The 20,600-nt window shown below is 48.6% G+C and overlaps 1 protein-coding gene across 1 annotated transcript in view; it reads left to right on the top strand.

Annotated features, from left to right (window-relative positions):
- The window catches only part of LOC147109039 (RNA 2',3'-cyclic phosphatase ANGEL1-like), a 40,789-nt gene extending 23,813 nt beyond the window's left edge, over positions 1–16,976 (top strand). The window contains exons 6-10 of the mRNA XM_086002600.1: positions 115–241; positions 2,312–2,422; positions 2,815–2,884; positions 8,622–8,785; positions 12,179–16,976. Coding sequence (XP_085858726.1) covers positions 115–241; positions 2,312–2,422; positions 2,815–2,884; positions 8,622–8,785; positions 12,179–12,336 — 630 coding nt within the window. The 3' untranslated portion in view covers positions 12,337–16,976. The remainder of the gene's footprint in view (positions 1–114; positions 242–2,311; positions 2,423–2,814; positions 2,885–8,621; positions 8,786–12,178) is intronic.
- The last annotated feature ends 3,624 nt before the right edge of the window (positions 16,977–20,600 follow it).

Below are 20,600 nucleotides of genomic sequence, written 5' to 3'. Positions count from 1 at the left end.
TAGATTATTTAAAAAAAAAAAAAAAAAAAAAAAAAATTTTTTAACGACCTGCAGTCTGTCTCCTAGTGAATGCCAGTAACCTGTTTTGCACTGTTCTATTTAATATTCTGGCAGGTGTCAAGTCAGGAGGACTGCTCTCACCAGATGTGTCCGAGGATACTCTATGGCCCTTTGTGGCCGAGCAGACTCAGGATAACGGACAACTGTCAGTACGTGGACACGTGCGAGAAGAAGAAAACAGGTTAGCTGATGATTTTCTTTCTCCGCTGTGCTGTCTGCTTGCCTTCTTCATCGGCTCCGAACTTGTACGCATGCTCTGGCTCTCGTACACACTCGAAGTCTCTAGCCCTTCCTCCTTCGTGCTCTGTTGCTCTTTTTACGTGTTTTCTGCTGCTCGAGACCGCCCTCGTGTAATATCATCTGGAGTACTGTGTTCAATCCTGGGCACCACACTTCAGGAAGGATATATTAGCCTTGGAGGGGGTGCAGCAAGGATTAACCAGAATGACATTGAGGTTTAAAGGGTTAAATTATGAGGACAGGTGGCTTAAACTTGGCATGATGTGGCGATGTCGGTGTTGGACTGGGGTGGACAAGTGTGAGAAGTCACACAACACCAGGTTATAGTCCAACAGCTTTATTTGAAATCACAAGCTTTCGGAGCGCTGCTCCTTCTTCAGGTGAAGCAGCGCTCCGAAAGCTTGTGATTTCAAATAAAGCTGTTGGACTATAACCTGGTGTTGTGTGACTTCTTACATTAAACTTGGCAAATCGAGGTGTTTACAATGATAAAGGGATTCGATTGGTTAGATAGAGAGAAACTATTTCCTCTGGTGGGGGCAGTCCAGAACAAGGGGGCATAATCTTAAAATTAGAGCTAGGTCGTTCAAGAGTGAAATCTGGAAGCACTTTTTCCACACACAGGGTAGTGGAAATCTGGAACACTCCTCGAAAAGGCTGGATGCTGGGGGGGTCAATTAAAATTTTCACGACTGAGATCGATAGATTTTTGTTGGGTAAGGGTATCGAGGGATGTGGAGCGAAGACGGGTAGATGGAGTTGAGGCACAGATCAGCCATGATCTGATTGAATGGCAGAACAGGCTCGAGGGGCTGAATGGCCTCCTCCTGTTCCTATGTCACTTTGTGTTCTTCTGCACTCTAGAGGATAGTCCGAGAGGCCTCACTAATGGTCCTGGGCCTCTGGGTGGGTCGGCGGGGGGGGGGGCGTAAAATCAGGGGTGAGTTGCTGCAAGTCACATTTTGTGATGCAGGAATCTGGGGGTCGGAAGAAGGTTACGCTACTGATGTCCACAAGCCTCATTTTAAATGGTATAATTATTCAATTTAGGTCCCACACCGAATTCCACAACATCAGGCAAAGCTCTGCCCCCAGTTTTGAGCTCACTCACGTAAAATGGGCACACGAGTATGAAACAGGCAGGCCTACTTCAGAGTGCTTCTTAAAATAAGGATTTTTACTACTGCTTTATGGTTGAGATTGTTCTTTACTTCTGCATTGAATATCTCGTAAACTTATTTTTGTTAATTTGCCTTTTTGCAAAAGCCTTCACTTTGCAAGGTCACATTTTCCTGACCTCTTCCCAGTTATTGCTTCCATTCAATTGGCATCTAACAAGGTTGGGAGGAAGGGAATTGTGAATCGTGCATTGCTGTGTGACATTGTTGGAGTGTTAACAGGTGTGAAACCCTTTCACCAATCCTGTCTTGGTATATGGTCTTGTCTGGGTGTTTTCATTACATTGTTTTGATTGCCTCAGCTCCATCAGACGAGTCTGCGCCGTGATTTTTCTCCCTTGCTCTATAACTGGCTGCTAGAAACCGCACAAGAGCAGTTCAGGGAACTCCCTTCTTCATATCCACCTTTTTATAGAGAAGTCATTGGGCTCTGCTCAAAGCCTACTTAGAGTGTCACTGCCAAAATTGGGAATCTGAGCAGGTCTGTTTCATGACATGGGTACAGAAGTCGCCATTGAGCCCCTCGAGCCTGTTCCGCCATTCAGTGAGATCATGGCTGATCTGCGACCTAACTCCATATACCCACCTTTGGCCCATATCCCTTAATACCTTTAGTTAACAGAAATCTATCAATCTCAGATTTAAAATTAACAATTGATCTAGCATCAATTGCCATTTGCGGAAGAGAGTTCCAAACTACTTCTACCCTTTGTGTGTAGAAATGTTTCCTAATTTCACTCTGTGTTGCAACACTCTACAGCTCCCTGTCCTGTTTCACTGTTCCAGTGATGTGTTTGTATTGCCTGACGCATGATTTTGCTTTTTCCCTTTAGGAAAACTGAGATATGGCCGTGAGTTCCTCCTCCAGCTGCGATATTCTGCACCAGCGCTTGAACGCCCGGAGAATCTTGTCTTCATCGAGGGCGTAACTGATGCAAAACCAGGTACAGCCAGGTTGATGTGCAAATCCAATTCGCCAACACTCCCCTTACAGTGAAACTCTGGCCCTGACATTAACGCGGAGATGGGAACAGAGCGGGGTGGGGGCGGGCGTGCGATAGCGGGCGGCGAGCGCGCAACATCGTGGGCCGGGTAGGAATGTCCGATTTCAACCGGGATGCCTGATTATCGTTTAACTTCCGGGTTTCGCATCTCCAATGCGGTTGGGATCAGGTTACACGATTTTTACATTTTAACCCCCACCCCACCGACTCTCCCCCGCCCGTTGTGAGGGTGGGGGGAGTGGTTAATATCGAGGCCACAGTTTCTCAGTCGACCTATCTTGTTGCTTTTTGATTTCACTGTTAATCTTACATTGTGTGCTATCTCCATTCAGAGCCTCCTGGAGATGGGTCGGAAGGCTATGTCAGTGTGTCCGAGCCAGAGGATGAGCTCTTCTGTAATAGGTATGTATTGTGTTGTCAGACAGCAACTAGATTAGTGTTTGTAAAATACTAGCTTTTAAATGTCACTGCTGGGGCGGTTTACGGCGCTGGGGCGGTTTACAAATTCGGCGGCCCTCAAAAGTTTGTCACTATCCTCCGCCTGCTTCATGACGACATGCAATCCGTGATCCTGACCAACGGTTCCACCACAGACCCAATTCACGTACGAACCGGGGTCAAGCAAGGCTATGTCATCGCACCAACGCTCTTCTCGATCTTCCTTGCTGCAATGCTCCATCTCACCCTCAGTAAGCTCCCCACTGGAGTGGAGCTAATTTACAGAACAAACGGGAAACTGTTCAACCTCCGTCGCCTCCAGTCCAGATCCAAGGTCGTCCCATCCTCTGTCGTCGAATTACAGTATGCAGACGCTTGCGTCTGCGCTCACTTGGAGGTCGAACTCCAAACCATCGTCAACATCTTCACCAAGCATACGAGAGCATGGGCCTTACACTAAACATCCGTAAGACAAAGGTCCTCTACCAACCTGCCCCCGCCACACAGTACTGCCCTCCGATTATCAAAATCCACGACAAGGCCTTGGATAACGTGGACCACTTTCCATGCTTTGGACAATGTGGACCACTTTCCATACCTCGGGAGCCTACTGTCAACAAGGGCAGACGTCGACGACGAAGTCCAACACCACCTTCAGTGTGCCAGTGCAGCCTTCGGTCACCTGATGAAGAGAGTGTTTGAAGACCAGGACCTCAAACCCGGCAGTAAGCTCATCGTCTACAGAGCAGCAGTGATACCCGCCCTGCTGTATGCTTCAGAGACATGGACCATGTACAGCAGGGACCTCAAAGCACTGGAGAGGTACCACCAACGCTGCCTCCGCAAGATCCTGCAAATCCATTGGCAGGATAGGCGCACCAACGTCCGTGTTCTTGCTCAGGCCAACATCCCCAGCATCGAAGCTTTGACCACGCTCAAATCAGCTCTGATGGACGGGTCACATTGTCCACATGCCCGATACGAGACTCCCAAAACAAGCGCTCTACTCGAGCTCCAGCACGGCAAGAGAGCCCCAGGTGGGCAGAGGAAACACTTCAAGGACACCCTCAAAGCCTCCTTGAAAAAGTGTAACATCCTCACCGACACCTGGGAATCCCTGGCCCGAGACCGCACAAAGTGGAGGAGAAGCACCCAGGAAGGCGCCGAACACCTCGAGTCTCTTCGCCGGGAGCAAGCGGAAGCCAAGCGCAAACAGCGGAAGGAGTGCACGCCAACCCAAGCACCCCACCCACCCGCCCCTTCAACCACCGTCTGCCCCACCTGTAACAGAGACTGTAGGTCCCGCATTGGACTCATCAGTCACCTGAGAACTAATTTTTAATGTGGAAGCAAGTCATCCTCGGTTCCGAGGGACTGCCTCAGAAGAAGGTTTACAGCGCTGGGGCGGTTTATGGCGCTGGGGTGGTGGGACTCCTGACACCAGGGTTTTGGAGCGTTTGTAGGGAAACATGCTCGGCTACATCCACTGCAGTTTTTGAAAGACTTCCTGTACCTCTGGAAATCACCCATGCAAAAGTTATCAGATATCTTCCCTTGAAACAGTCGACTCTGACTGCAGTCCTGTATGCCACCTAATATAATAGAATCGTAGAATCATTTGGTCCATCGTGCCTGTACCGGCTCTTTAAAAGATCTGTCCAATTAGTCCCACTCCCGCTCTTTCCCCATAGCCCTGCAATTTTTTTCCCTTCAAGTATTTATCCAATTCCCTTTTGAAAGTTACTATTGAATCTGCTTCCACCGCCCTTTCAGGCAGCACATTCCAGATCATCATAACTTGCTGCATAGTAGATTGGGCCGATACTCTCTGGAGTTTAGAAGAATGAGAGGTGATCATATAAGATTCTGAGATGGCTTGACTGGGTAGATGCTGAGAGGTTGTTTCCCCAGCTGGGGAGTCTAGAACTAGGGGGCACAGTCTCAGGATAAGGGGTTGGCCATTTAAGACAGATGAGGAGGAATTTCTTCACTCAGAGGGTTGTGAATCTTTGGAATTCTCTACCCCAAAGGTCTGTGGATGCTAAATTGTTGAGTATATTCAGGGCTGAGAGCGATAGATTTTTGGACTCTGGGGGGAATCGAGGGATATGGGGATCGGGCAGGAAAGTGGTGTTGAGGTCGAAGATCAGCCATGATCTTATTGAATGGCGGAGCAGGCTCGATGGGGCCATGTAACCTCCTCCTGCTCCTAATTCTCATGTTCTTCTGTTCTTGTGCATAAAACAATTTCCTCCTCAACTCACTTCTGGTTCTTTTGCCTATTACCTTAAATTTGTTTCCTCTGGTTACCGACCCTCCCACCAGTGGAAACAGTTTCTCCTTATTTACTCTATCAAAATCCCTCAATTTTGAACACCTCCATTAAATCGCCCCTTAAAGTTCTCTGCTTTAAGGAGAGCAATCCCAGCTTCTTTATTCTCTCCACTTAACTGCGATCCCTCATCCCTGTTAACGTTCTAGTAAATCTCCGCACCCTCTCCAAGGCCTTAGCATCGTTTTCCAGGGCATAGATCAGATACTGGCCAGGCAGTGGCCCTTGTGGATTGTCGAATTTTCGAGAGTCATTGGCGGGAGAGTTGTGTCGCAAAGTGTGCCTGGCCTGGGCCCATTACTTAAGGGTAGTGTGGCTTTTCGGAATTTTTAAAAATAAAAGTAAGTCGTGCATTGATGCAGAGTGTTGAGGCACCAATGTGGTGGGTCAGAGTGGTGGGGCATAGATTTGTGACCATAAACGTCTAGAAACACTGAGGGAAGCAAGGACATAGAATGTACTCTGGGTGGGTACTTCAATATCCATCACCATGAGTGGCTCGGTAGCACCACTACTGACTGAGCTCGCTGAGTCTTGAAGGACAGAGCTGCCAGTCTGGGCCTGCGACAGGTGGTGAGTGAACCAACACGAGGGGAAAAACTTACTTGACCTCGTCCTCACCAATCTACCTGTCGCAGATGCATCTGTCCATGACAGCATTGGTAGCAGTGACCACCGCACAGACATTGTGGAGACGAAGTCCCGTCTTCACACTGAGGATGCCCTCCATTGTGTTATGTGGCACTACCACCATGCTAAATGGGAGAGATTCAGAACAGACCTAGCAGCTCAAAACTGGGCATCCATGAGGCGCTGTGGGCCATCAGCAGCAGCAGAATTGTATTCCACCACAACCTGTAACCTCATGGCCCAGCATATCCCTCACTCTACCATTACCGTCAAGCCAGGGGACCAACCCTGGTTCAATGAGGAGTGCAGAAGAGCATGCCAGGAACAGCACCAGGCGTACCTAAAAATGAGGTGCCCACCTGGGGAAGCTGCAACACAGGACTACATGCATGCTAAAAAGCAGAAGCAGCATGCTATAGACAGGGCTAAGTGATCCCACAATCGACGGATCAGATCAAAGCTCTGCAGTCCTGCCACATCCAGTCGTGAATATTGGTGGACAATTAAACAACTGACTGGAGGAAGAGGCTCCATGAATATCCCCATTCTCAGTGATGCCTAGCCCAGCACACGAGTGCAAAAGACAAGGCTGAAGTGTTTGCAACCACCTTCAGCCAGAAGTTCCAAGTAGATGATCCACATCGGCGGCCTCCTGAGGTCCCCACCATCACAGAAGCCAGTTTTCAGCCAATTCGATTCACTCCACGTGATATCAAGAAACGGCTGAGCGCACTGGATACAGCAAAGGCTATGGGCCCCGACAACATCCCGGCTGTCGTGCGGAAGACTTGTGCTCCAGAACTAGCCGCGCCTCTAGCCAAGCTGTTTCAGTACAGCTACAACACTGGCATCTATCCGACAATGTGGAAAGCTGTCCAGTTATGTCCTGTCCACAAAAAGCAGGACAAATCCAATCCGGCCAATTAACGCCCCATCAGTCTACTCTCAATGATCGACAAAGTGATGGAAGGTGTCGTCGACATTGCTATCAAGTGGCACTTACTCACCAATAACCTGCTCACCGATGCTTAGTTTGGGTTCCGCCTGGACCACTCGGCTCCAGACCTCATTACAGCCTTGGTCGGAACATGGACAAAAGAGCTGAATGCCAGAGGTGAGGTGACAATGATTGTCCTTAACATCAAGGCAGCATTTGACCGAGTGTGGCATCAAGGAGCCCTAGTAAAATTGAAGTCAATGGGAATCAGGGGGAAAGCTCTCCACTGGCTGGAGTCATACCTAACACAAAGGAAGATGGTTGTGGTTGTTGGAGATCAATCATCTCAGCCCCAGAACATCGCTGCAGGAGTTCCTCAGGGCAGTGTCCTAGGCCCAACCATCTTCAGCTGCTTCATCAATGACCTTCCCTCCATCATAAGGTTAGAAATGGGGATGTTTTCTGATGACTGCACAGTGTTAAGTGCCATTCGCGACTCCTCAGATAATGAAGCAGTCCATGCCCGCATGCAGCAAGATCTGGACAACATTCAGGCTTGGGCTGATAAGTGGCAAGTAATATTTGCACGACACAAGTGCCAGGCAATGACCATCCCCAACAAGAGAGAGTCTAATCACCGGCCCTTGACATTCAACGGTATTACCATCGCCGACTCCCCCACCATCTACATCCTGGGGGTCACCAGAGGCTGGGTATTCTGTGCGAGTGCCTTACCTCCTGATTTCCCCAAAGCTTTCCACCATCTACAGGGCACAAGTCCGGAGTGTGATGGAACACTCTCCACTTGCCTGGATGAGTGCAGCTCCAACAACACTCGAGAAGCTCAACGCCATCCAGGACAAAGCAGCCCGCTTGATTGGCGCCCCATCCACCACCATAAACATTCACTGGCTGCAGTGTGTACCATCTACAAGGTGCACTGCATCAACTCACCAAGGCTTCTTCAGCAGCACCTCCCAAACCCGCGACCTCTACCACCTAGAAGGACAGGGGCAGCAGGCGCATGGGAACACCACCACCTTCAAGTTCCCCTCCAAGCCACACACCATTCTGACTTGGAAGTATATCGGCCGTTCCTTCACCGTCGCTGGGTCAAAATCCTGGAACTCCCTCCCTAACAGTGCTGTGGGAGCACCTTCACCACACGGACTGCAGCGGTTCAAGAAGGCAGCTCACCACCACCTTCTCAAGGGCAATTAGGGATGGGCAATAAATGCTGGCCTTACCAGCGACGCCCACATCTGAGGAACGAATAAAAAAAAAAAAAAAATGGAAGAAAACATTTAAGAGAATTGTCCCAGCCTGTGCGGCTATGAATCCCAGTATCCAGTTTTGTAATGGCATTGGTGGAGGCTGGTTACAGGTGAGCTGCCATCTCTGGAAGAGTTAATGTGTAACATGGGGAGCAAGAGATAAATTGGTTGTTTAGAAATAGTCTGTCCCAATGGTGGGCGAGAGAATAATGCTGTTGTGGTTATGGTACTGGGCTATCAATCCAGAGGTTGTGATTCAGATCCCACCTAGAAAGTTGTGGAATCAAATTCAATAAATCAAGCAATTGGTGGCAGAATAAATGATCTTAAAAGCTGCCGGATTGTTGTAAAAACACAAGCAGCTCACTAATGTCCTTCGCAACCTGTCATGGTGGGATTTGAGCTCGCAACCCCCAACTGGGTTTCTCGTCCACTACCGTAGCTACTACACTTATGTACCCGAAACAAACAATGTGACCGAAGCGAGGCTCTTCACAAACCCTTCTCGGTCTGTTTCACTCCACTCAGGTCCCCAACCACCCTCTGGCACAGCCTCAACCTGACCTCTGTCTACAGTCATTATCTGCCTGACACAGGAAGGCCCGAGGTCACAACCTGTTCGTCTGGCTTCGGCCTCACCGTGGATTACATCTTCTACTCGGCACAGCCGGTCATTGATAAGAGTGGAAAAGGTCAGTGGTTTGTCTCCTGGTTTGGGGGGTGGGGTGGGGGTGTGTTGCTTTGTATCTGACGCTTTGAATTGAGGATGCTGCCCTCGCTGCTCCGTGTGAGACTGGGATCGCAGTGTTGTTCAGCCCGTGCACGTGCCCTGTTCCAGCAAAGGGTTGGGTGGCGTGGGTGGGGTGGTGATAACATGACGGGCGCTGCCTCACCATTCCTATCGGCTGCACACAAAGCAGCCCCTGGCCCCAGAAGCTGCAGAGGATTCTGCCGCTGTTTCCCATCGCTGGGTTGAACTGGTGATGGGCAGACGGCAGGCACATGGAATCAAAGTGGAGAAGCATCCTGCACGTGCAAAGGCACATCTCTGCTGGGTGTCTGTGCTCGTCCATCCGTGCATTTATTACCTGATAATAGCTTTAACAGAGGTTAAAAAAAGAAGCAACACAAACGCTGGATATTGGGAAATAAAAGCTGGAAATGCACAGCAAGTCAGTCAACTGTCTGAGAGAGAAAGGTAGATTAATGTTTTGGCGGGACCCTTCACCAGAACTCAAATAGAGACTTGATGAGGCGTTCCCCTAAAGTGTTAGCAGCACCTAAATTAGTCCCTTAAACAAGGCACTGAACTCAGTGGGTAGCTGTCTTGCCTTTGAGTCAGAAGGTTGTGGCCACTCCAGAGACTTGAGCACAGAAATCTAGGCTGACACTCCCAGTGCAGTACTGAGGGAGTGCTGCACTGTCTGAGGTGCCGTCTTTCAGATGAGACGTTAAACCGAGGCCCCGTCTGCTTGCTCAGGTGGACGTTAAGGATCCCATGGCACTATTTTGAAGTACAGCAGGAGAGTTATCCCTGGTTTCCTGGCCAATATTTATCCCTTGTTCAACATCACTCAAAAAAAATACAGATGATCTGGTGATTATCACATTGCTGTTTGTGGGATCTTGCTGTGTGCAAATTGGCTGCCCCGTTTCCTACATTACAACAGTGACTACACTTCAAAAGTACTTCATTGGCTGTAAAGCGCTTTGGGTAGTCCTGAGGTCACAAAAGGCGCTATTGAAATACAAGTCTTTCTTTCTGTGAGAAGATTATAGAATCATACAGGACAGGAGGCCATTCGGCCCATCGTGCCTTTGAAAGAGCTCTCCAATCAGTCCCACTCCCCCGCTCTTTCCCCATAGCCCTGCAAATTTTCCCTTTCCAAGTATCTATCCAATTCCCTTTTGAAAGTCACTATTGAGTCTGCTTTCACCGCCCTCTCAGGCAGTGCATTCCAGATTATCATAACTCGTGTGTAAAAGAAATTTCTCCATATCTCCCCCCTGGTTCTTCTGCTGATTATCTTAAAAGTGTCCTCTGGTAATCGACCCTCCTGCCAGTGGAAACAGTTTCTCCCTTTCTACACTATCAAAACCACTCATAGAAAAACATAGAAACATAGAAGATAGGAGCAGGAGTAGGCCATTCGGCCCCTCGAGCCTGCTCCGCCATTCAATGCGATCATGGCTGATCATCCAAATTCAGTACCCGGTCCCTGCTTTCTCCCCATATCCTTTGATCCCTTTAGCCTTAAGAAATATATCCAACTCCTTCTGGAATATATTTAATGAATTGGCCTCAACTACCTTCTGTGGTAGAGAATTCCACAGGTTCACCACTCTCTGGGTGAAGAAATTCCTCTTTTCTGTCCTAAATGGCTTACTCCTTATCCTTAGTCTGTGACCCCTGGTTCTGGACTCCCTGACCGTCTAGTCTGTCCAGTCCTGTCAGAATTTTATGTTTCAATGAGATCCCCTCTCATTCTTCTAAACTCCAGCGAGTACAAGCCCATTCGACCCAATCTCTCCTCATACGTCATTCCTGCCATCCCAGGTATCAGCCTGGTGAATCTTCGCTGAACTCCTTCCATGGCAAGAACATCCTTCCTCAGATAAGGCGACCAAAACTACACACAATACTCAAGATGTGGTCTCACCAAGGCCCTGTACAACTGCAGCAAGACATCCTTGTTCCTGTACTCAAACCCTCTCGCTACGAAGGCCAACATACCATTTGCCTTCTTAACCGCCTGCTGCACCTGCATGCTTACCTTCAGCGACTGGTGCACAAGGACACCCAGGTCTCGTTGCACTTACCGTTCTCCCAATCTATTGCCATTCAGATAATAATCTGCCTTCCTGTTTTTGACACCAAAGTGGATAACCTTGCATTTATCCACATTATATTGCATCTGCCATGCTTCTGCCCAATCACCCAACCTGTCCAAATCATCCTGGAGTTTCTCAGCATCCTCCTCACAGCACACATGCCCACCCAGCTTTGTGTCATCTGCAGATTTGGAGATATTACATCTAGTTCCCTTGTCTAGATCATTAATATATATTGTGAATAGCTGGGATCCAAGGTGTTCATAATTTTGAACACCTGTAATAAATCGCCCCTTAACTTTCTCTGCTCTAAGGAGAACAGCCATAGCTTCTCCAATCTCTCCACATATCTGAAGTCCCTCATTCCTGGTACTATTCTGGTAAACCTCCGCTCCAACTAGGACTGGCGTTCTCCTGCAGCCCTGTCTCAGTATGACACTAGAACTGTCAGAAGTGCCAACCTTTAGGTGCGATGTCAAACCAAGGTCCTGCCTGGCTGTTCGGGTGAATATTAATGCTGTAATGGGAAGAAGGTAGGGCTGGTAGACTAGAAGGAAAAGACCAAATGGGCTGAAGGACCTTCTGTGTATCAGCTACGCTCAGTGGGTAGCAGTCTCACCTCTGAGTCAGAAGGTTGTGGGTTCAAGTCCCTCTCCAGAGACTTGAGCACAAAATCCAGGCTGACGCTCCCAGTGCAGTAACGAGGGAGTTCCACTGCACTGTCGGAGGTGCCGTCTTTCGGATGAGATGTTAAACCGAGGCCCCGTCTGCTCTCTCAGATCCCATTTCGAAGAAGAGCAGGGGAAATACTCCCCAGTGTCCTATCCAAGGTTTATCCCTCAACCAGCGCCTAAAAAAAAAATGATCCGGTCGTTATCACATTGCTGCTTGTGGGAGCTTGCTGTGTGCAAATTGGCTGCAGCGTTTCCTACATTACAACAGTGACTGCACTTCAAAAAAGTACTTCATTGGCTGTAAAGGGACGTTTTGAGGTTGTGAAAGGCGCTATATAAATGCAAGTCTTTCTTTCGTCTGAACTTCTCCTGTGACTGTGAGCGTTCTAAACGCACGTTCTCTAAAATCTGTGTTTGACGTGGCTGTTTTCCTGCAGGCGATAGCATCAAACCAGTTCTTTACAGCTATTCATCCTGCCTCAGAAAATATGAATGCAAGCGCTGACCTCCACGTGCACACCCCCCTGACCTGTCCAGCGTTGTGACATGCTCCTTTCTTTTTTTTTCTCTTCCTGGTAGGACGCAGGCGGTACAAGGACGGACCCCTCGAGCTGCTGGGCCGACTCTCCCTGCTGTCGGAGCACGACATCTGGCTGGCCAACGGGTTGCCCAATGGCATCTGCTCGTCCGACCACCTCTCCTTGCTTGCCAAGTTCGGGTTGAAACCCCGCGGTTGATTTTTTTTTTTTTTTTTAAAGAGGAAGCAGTGAGACTCGCGAAGCCCTGGGGGGGGGCGAGCCCTCTCGAAGCTTCGTGGACAGATGCCGTCTGGTGGGCAGAACGAAGCTCCAACGCAGTCTCCATTTTATGGTCTGAATTCGACTCTTTTAATCCTCGTTTGTTGTTTTAATGGACTGGAATTTCAAGTGTGCTGCTTTAAGATACCGGAAATGCCAAAGGAATATCGGCGGAGTCAGGGGGCAAGTCGGTTAATGACCTTGCCGTCTAGAGCATGCAAAGTGTGACTCTCTTTTGTAATTGTGTTCCAGGTAAGATGTCCCATCAGAGCCCCTTGTGATAAGTTTCCAACGGAACATGGTATGTTTTTATGGCCATTTCCCCCCTCCCTTCTTTTCCCTTGAAGCCATTAACTGTAGCTGAAATATTGATGCACAGATGCTGGTTGCCCTCCGGATCTGTGGCAAAGTTGTCATTCTTTATTTCGGCCGCCTATTCATCTGTGGAGGGCATCGCAGCAGAGCCCAGTCCTGTCCTTGCCTGATATCCAAGAGCGCGAGTCTATTCGAGCAAGGGGACACTGGATAGCCGTTAGCAGTGGGAGCTCTGGGCAATTTGTTTTTTTATTTTGTACCCCCCCCTCCTCCCCTTGGCTGAAGTCGGCTAATTAAGCAATCGCCGGGATTGAACCTGTGACTTTCCTGGTCCGTTCCGTGTGGCCTCAGCTGTTTTTCTGCCTTAAGCAGCTGAATCATCAGGAAGAGCGTTGCCAAACTCTTTAACTGCAATTGAAAGCGTGACAGTGTTTTTGTAACCCAGTACGGGGAGGGGGATCTGGCCAACTAAAGACACCTGTGAAACATGCTGACCGTTTGACAATGGAGCTCCGCTTCTCACCAGAAGGTTGGGGACGCGATGCCTGGTCACTGGGTGTGCCGGCACCTCTGGCTGAAAGCAGTGAGTATGAATAGTTTGTGCTGAATTTAGAGGAGAACTTCTCCCAGTTACTTCTGCCTGCTAACGGTGTTAGGATCCTCATCTTGTTGCTAACAGCTCTGAAAAGAATCTCCACGCAGAGGCCCGTCCATGTGTATAGGTGGAGCAGAGAGAAGTGACGCACCCTGGCATCATTTCCACTTGTTACTGCTCATACCCTTTTTAATCGTTTTTTTTTCTTCCAAGTGAACTTTTAAAATTTCTTTGGTCCCCTCCACCCCCTTCTCGTTAAATTTTTTTTGTTTTTGTTTTGCAATGTCCTGCCCCCTGTCAGCAAGTCGTACTCGAGCCTGATCCTGTCCTCAACCGATGTCCAGCCCTGCAATTTCTAGCAGGTATCACTGGATTGGGGGTGGGGGCGCAATTTTTAAACCCTTCCTTGGACTAGGGAGCTCTGGTCATTTCTGATCCACTAACTCAACACAGACCGAGTCCTCCTGGTCAGTGTGGTGCTAGGTGATGACTTTCCTCAATAGGCCAGTGGGAGCATCGATCCCTCCTTGCTCTCCCCATACTATGCGCCATCCACAGCCATGAAGGCAGGCTCCTAAACATAGAAACATAGAAGATAGGAGCAGGAGTAGGCCATTCGGCCCCTCGAGCCTGCTCCGCCATTTAATGAGATCATGGCTGATCATCCAAATTCAGTACCTTTCTCCCCATATCCCTTGATCCCTTTAGCCTCAAGAAATATATCTAACTCCTTGAATATATTTAATGAATTGGCCTCAACTGCCTTTTGTGGTAGAGAATTCCACAGGTTCATCACTCTCTGGGTGAAGAAATTCCTCCTCATCTCAGTCCTAAATGGCTTACCCCTTATCTTTAGACTGTGACCCCTGGTTCTGGACTCCCCCGCCATCGAGAACATCCTTCCTGCATCTAGTCTGTCTAGTCCTGTTAGAATTTTATAAGTTTCAATGTGATCCCCTCATTCTTCTAAACTCCAGCGAATATAAGCCCAAGCGACCCAATCAAACCTTCATCAGTATTCCAGAACTGTCCTCTGATTTTCCTTCCTTAAATTTTGAATTAATAAAGAAGTACTTGGCCTCCATTTCCTTTCCACAACACCAATGGGCAAGCCAATACGTGGATTACCATGTGTGCGAAGCTTTGCCTGCCCACTCCCACTGTGCAATGCGTTGGTTCTCCAATGCAATACACGAGTGGGAACCGGGAATAGTTTTACAATCCCAAATTGCACGCAGTAAATCCTGGCATGGGGAGGGAACGGGGCGTGTCGGCCGATGCTGCTTGCTTTCTGCGCACTTGAAGCTGTTTGGCAGTAACAGGTGGGTTGGCTCAGGAAGACCTGAACCAGAGGTGGAGATGATTAAAAAAAGGGGGCAGACAATGTTCCGCCAGTGCCCTGCGTAATCTTCTCAGTGCTGTGCGAACAAGCCGATGCATTGGGTTTGAAAGCTATTGTTTTAAAGGGTTAGTGCGTGTACCCGTGTGCCTGTGCCGTCACTTCCAGTGCAGTATCTGTGCTGGAAATTGTGTCTCTGAGTGGAATGACAAACCTGCTCGCTACTTCCCAGAATATCTTCTCTTAACTTCAGCCCTTCCCCCTCGGCTTTCTTGTTCTTTTGTTTCTCCATCCCTTCCCAACTCCTGAAAACCCAAGCAATGAAACCCCTCGTTGCACATTTCATCGGGGAGATTGACAGCTGGAGTTGTCAGTATGTCTGGTCCTTGTTGGTGGGAGATCTTTGTGGAGAGTGATGAGGAATTGGATGAGGTGAATTTCCAGCCTTCTGGCGGTCAGTTTTGCTCCCGTCTATTGCAGCTCGGTTCAAGACCAAGCAGAACCTGGTAACAATTGAGATGGTCCCCCCCCCACCCCCCCACCCCGGGCTCCCACCTCCCCGAGCCAACTTTAGCTTCGTCGTATTCACAGATTAAATCGGGTCTGGGGAAACCAGCCGTGACATCAACTTCAAAATAAATTGCTTTGCCTCCCTGTATTTTGCTGATGTCTTAAAGCTGGGCCAACAAATCATACCACCGGTGAGTGGCAGGACATGTTTGGTTGAAATGCTTTGGCGTTCCTGCGGCAATATGGTATGGTAGGAGTGACGTGGCCCGGCAAGTTGGAGCTGCAGTGTCCATGGGGTGGAAGGAGGTGGCTTTATGCCAGTGCCGCTTACCCCAGTGTGTTGCGGATCTGAGCTGTGCTGAGTAGAGGCCAAGGGCTGCTGTACAGGAGGGGGTGTAGCGGGGGTGGAATTATTGCTCATCTGCTCTTTGTGCTTCACCGTGGCGCAGGCTTAGGCCTGCTCTGCGATGGTGCATTCACCAGCAGAAGGGACCAGGTTAAAAAAAAATAATGTACAGCTTAACGAGGGGGGAGGAAACATTTTAAACGGTTCACGACTAGGACACTGGGTAAGGACGCTACAATCAGCCGGGGTCCTTCAGTGCTGTAGAGGCGGAGATAATTAGCGGCCAAGGTTCCCGCTGCTGACCAGTTTTCATTAACCCTTGCTGGAATGGGCGTGGATGTTGGGCGAACACAGGATTGGGCTCAGCCACCATGTTGAATGGCCCACTGGCACTCAATGAACGAACACTTGGGTAAGTGGCTGGAAGACGATCGATGTCTGTATCCCAGGCAACGCTTTCAGAAGAAGCGGTGGGGGTGGGGGGCGGGCGGTGTGTGAGAGAGTGAAAGGAAACTGTCCTTAAAGCTCACAGCTGGGATTGTGTGTGTGTGTTTTTTCTTATTTATCCCAGTTCTCAGGCCTCCTTGTGCGAGATTAGATCATCACTTGCTGTGGAAATGGAATTAACGTTGATTTCCTAAGGATTTGCGCGTGTCGATATTTAAGTCTGTGGCACTCTTTTTCAGGAACTATGCTTTCACCAGCACTCGCTGTTTAAACCAGTGTGATTCATAACACTGATCGGGAGCCTCTCGATTCCCACCTCCCTCTCACCTGTGACCCCCGCTGGCCCCAGAAGACCTGTGAGCTGCTGTGTCACGTGAGCTGGGCCTCCATTCAAGGCCCTGTCTGACTGTGGACATTGTTAGAGCAACAGAAACCCCACTGCACAAGTGAATGCAACACGGCCCATAGCACTGTTGAAATCACCGTGTGTGGGGCAATGGGCAGAGACCCAGTCTCGTGGATCGACAGTACAGCATGTTGCAGTGTTTCTAAGAGTGTGTCTCGGAGGAAGCTGGAATTGTGGCCTTAGATTTAAAAAAAAAAGCAAATGAACATTAGTGACACTAATTTAAACATGGGAACCCTCGAACACACAGAAGATTGTTACCAAAGCAGAGATTGTTAGCGATTGTTTGTAATTGTTGGCTCTTTTTGTAAATGGTAGTGCAACCGGGCTCCACGTTTAGGAGTCTTCTCTCGGGATTAGTTGGGGATCGGGTGTGGAATCCAGATCCACTGGCTAAAGAACCAGGTTCTTCAGTCGGCCGGAATCATGGGATTTATGAACTTTGCGCCCATAGTTGTTCTTTTAAACTGTTGGTGTGTAAAAAGTAGCATGGAACAGTTTGGCAGCACTATCTGTAGATAAAGTATATATTCAAATGGTGTGATTTAAAGGCTGTGTTTTTGCCTAATATTTTTGTGACATGGTTCAGTAACACTTTGATGAAATAAAAGGCATTATTTGATGTGTGGCGGGATCATTACTTCCGTATTACTTATGTATCAAGGCCTCTTGACGACGCGTTGCTGGAATCGATGCATGCAGCAAGGAACTGTAAACGCAACGAAATTTGGGAGGGGGTACTCTGCCCCAGAGATGATGCGTGCACACTGAAGCTTAGACAGGATACACTAACCAAAATCAGAACTAATTAGGAGACAAAGTTGTAAACATGGCACTGGGCAGAGAAGCTTAGACATTAAATGACACATAGCTTAAAACCCCATACATTATCTATCATGAAGATTGCCTATTTTGCCAACTCCACCCTCATTACTGTTGTGTATGTAATATGTGTGCTACTTTGAACCTATGGACAGGACTGCACTACTTGTTGGGCGTAGTGATACGCAGTACCACTCCTGGCCATAGGGGTATAAATAGTACTGTGGGTACTGATCTTCCCTCAGTTCCCGCCTGTGGGCATGAAGTAAAGACCTACGTGTAGTCCCTACCTCCAACCAGTAAAGACCTGTTTTATTGATACTGATTAAGTCTAATTACTTGAACAACTCACAGATTTAACACTGGCGACGAGGATGGGATTCGGACCCTGCGGCAGTCACTCCACGGCAGCTTCGTCCACAGCCAGGACGTTGCAGAGAGGTTTCCACCCTCTCCACCCCACTGGAAGACATCCTGACCTCGGAGCCTCCATCGGCGACCGTCAGCTTCTTCTCCAGCTTGGTGGTGGGTAAGCCGTTGTCTGAGCCGGGCAGCGACGCGACAGGCAGTCGACCGCGTTGGCCGCACGAACGGGGCTGGGGGAGCTGGAGGAATAGGGCGCGAGAGCCGCTTCGAGTGGGAGGCGTTTCAACAGAGCGATCGCATCTCCTGATAAGAGCCGAGAGCCGCTTCGCGATCCAGCGATCGCATCCGCTGATAAGGGCCGCACTCGGGCGATCGCGGCGAAGATAAGGGCCGCACTCGGGGGCTGAAGGGAGACGGCGTCGGGGGACGGGTGAAGACCGCCAAGCGCGGGAAAACCGCCATTTTGTGGGCGGAGGACGACGGCAAGAGCGGGAAGCCGCCATCTTTGATAAGTAAAGAAAATAAAATCTGAGAAATTGCAAATCTACAATGCCTAAACACGGGAATATTAGCACCTTTGATAGTGACCTCGAAGATTGGGCCATATATGTTGAAAGAGTAAAAAAATTATTGTAAGGCCAATAAAATTCGTGACCAAGATAAAGCTCTAACATTATTAAATTTAATGGGTGTGAAGACATACGGGCAATTGAAACACCTGTTATCACCAGATGAACCGGCGGATAAGACGTTCGATGAGATTGTTACTGTCCTGAAAGATCATCTAAACCCCACGCCGCTGATGCTAGCGGAACGATTTAAATTTTACGACAGAAGGCAGCTACAGCATGAAAGCAATGCTGAATATTTGCTGGAATTGCGTAAATTAGCGAAATATTGCCAGTTTGGAACGGGACTGACAGAGGCACTTCGAGACAAATTTGTGTGTGGTTTATTTAAACAGGATACACAAAAGCGACTGCTCGAGGAGAATGAGCTGACGCTTGAGAAGGCGGTCACTATGGCAGCAGCACACGAAGCCGCAGCGAGAGGCACGGCAGTAATGCAGCTACGGTCACCGGAGCTCAGTGCACACAAATTGGGTGTGAGTTCTGGCAAATGTTATCGTTGTGGAAAGACAACGCATGATCAGAACCAGTGTTGGTTTAAAAACCAAGAATGTAGAACTTGTGGTAGGCTTGGACATATAGCTAGAGTATGCAGGTCAGGGAAGAAGACCAGCAACAAGAAGTCACCGCAAGGAAAATACGCAAAGGTACACAAGGTGACCGAACAGGAGTCCGATTCAGACGCTAGCAGTAATGAACTGGCTAGCTTAAGCTGTAATGAACTGGCTAGCTTAAGAGTACTCAACGCTGGTAAGGGTGCAGACCTCCAGACAATTTGGGTCACTCTTCAGATAGAAGGAGTCCAAGTAAAACTGGAATTGGACACTGGATCGGCATTGACGGTCATAAATAAGAAAGATTACGGAAAGTTATTCCAACATATTCCCCTACAGGATACGGGGATTATATTGAAAACATACACGGGGCAAAGAGTGTACCCCATCGGGAAAATAGAGGTTGCAGTGGTCCACAAGGGCGAAGACAGTCAAATAATGGACTTATATGTGATATCTGAAGGAGGTTCTCCACTACTAGGACGGGAGTGGATTAGGAAAATGAATATGGGCTGGCATTTCCTACAAACAATAACGAGCGAGAACTCGGTGAAGATAGTCGGCCCAGACTCTGGAACGGATGATGGTAAGCCCAACTCAGGTGCAAAAGACAAAGTTTCAGCACAGAATTCCACTGAGCAACAACAACATAGTTTAACTGTGGATTCTGAGTCTGGCAAGTCTACTGATGTGCCCATTTCTGAGGGACACCGGGCTCGAACTCAACTCCATTTCAAACTACAACAGCAATTAGAACAAATGCTTCGCCGTTGTGAGCAAGAGTTGAATGCAACGAAAGAGTTCTTTGATATAGAGTTGGAGAATCTAGAAAGACAACAGAAGCAGCTGATGGAGAAAATGGAGCAGGAGCACACAAAACATCTGATGTCAGAGGAGTTAACGGTCAGCCAACTCCTGCATATGCTGAAGGACAGGACTCTGAAATGGGAAAAACTTGAACACGAACTTCAATATTCAAAGGAAAGGGGTTCGGAGCTCTCAAAGGTTATTGGAAGAGCTGAGGTGGCAACACAGACTGAGATGACTGCAACAGAGCAGCCCTTGGATGCCAAAAGTACGCTGACTCACGTCAACGTAGAACAACAGACCGCTGAAACAGCTGCTCCGGTAGAGGGATTGAATAGTCTGATCAATCAATCTCCAAAAGAAGTTGAAGTAGTAAAATCTCAAATGAGGTCATTAGTAAACGACTTGCTGAAAGCCCAGAAAAAGCTGGATGAAGAGGTACGCATGAAGAAGTCTCTTCAGGAAAGATGTCTGGACTTGGAACAAAAGCTGGCTAACGCCCAGCTGGGTATGGAGGAAATAGAAGACCCTCTCGCTGGCCTAGATCAGGACGACACCGAATATTACTATGTCCTGTCCTGCCCAACTTGTAACTTCGACTCCCACCATACAGAAATCATGGAGGAGCACCGAAAGTCTACGGAACATCGGGAGAAGGTGGCTCTACTACGGAAAAAGGAGGGAGAGAAGGAGGAACTGCGCATGCAGCTGGCAGCTGACAGTGGAGCCCAGAGAGTCTCCAAGAAGCAAAAAAGGAAAAGTCGAAACAGAAGATGACCCATCTGAACCATTATTACCTCTACCAGATCACACACGTGGTCCCTCCGAACGGAGCCAATTCAGTTCGGAAGTTCAAACTGTTAAATCCATGGAAGGACTATTGAATGAGTCACTCCAGCAACGTGAACCGACTCCACCACAGAGATTGAATCTGTGAACTGTTTTCCGCAGAGACTGAATCTGTGATCTGTTTTGACATGAAGTTATCTATGTATCTATGTTATTCTGTTATGTAAACCTGAAGTTATATATGTATATATGTTATTACGTTATGTTAAATGGGGAGAT

This window comes from Somniosus microcephalus, chromosome 12 (genome assembly GCF_052327205.1).
Source record: "Somniosus microcephalus isolate GS21.2 chromosome 12, FLI_Smic_1.0, whole genome shotgun sequence".
Lineage (NCBI taxonomy): Eukaryota > Metazoa > Chordata > Chondrichthyes > Squaliformes > Somniosidae > Somniosus > Somniosus microcephalus.
Note: the sequence above shows the minus strand (reverse complement) of the source record. Positions and strands in the feature narration are given on the sequence as shown.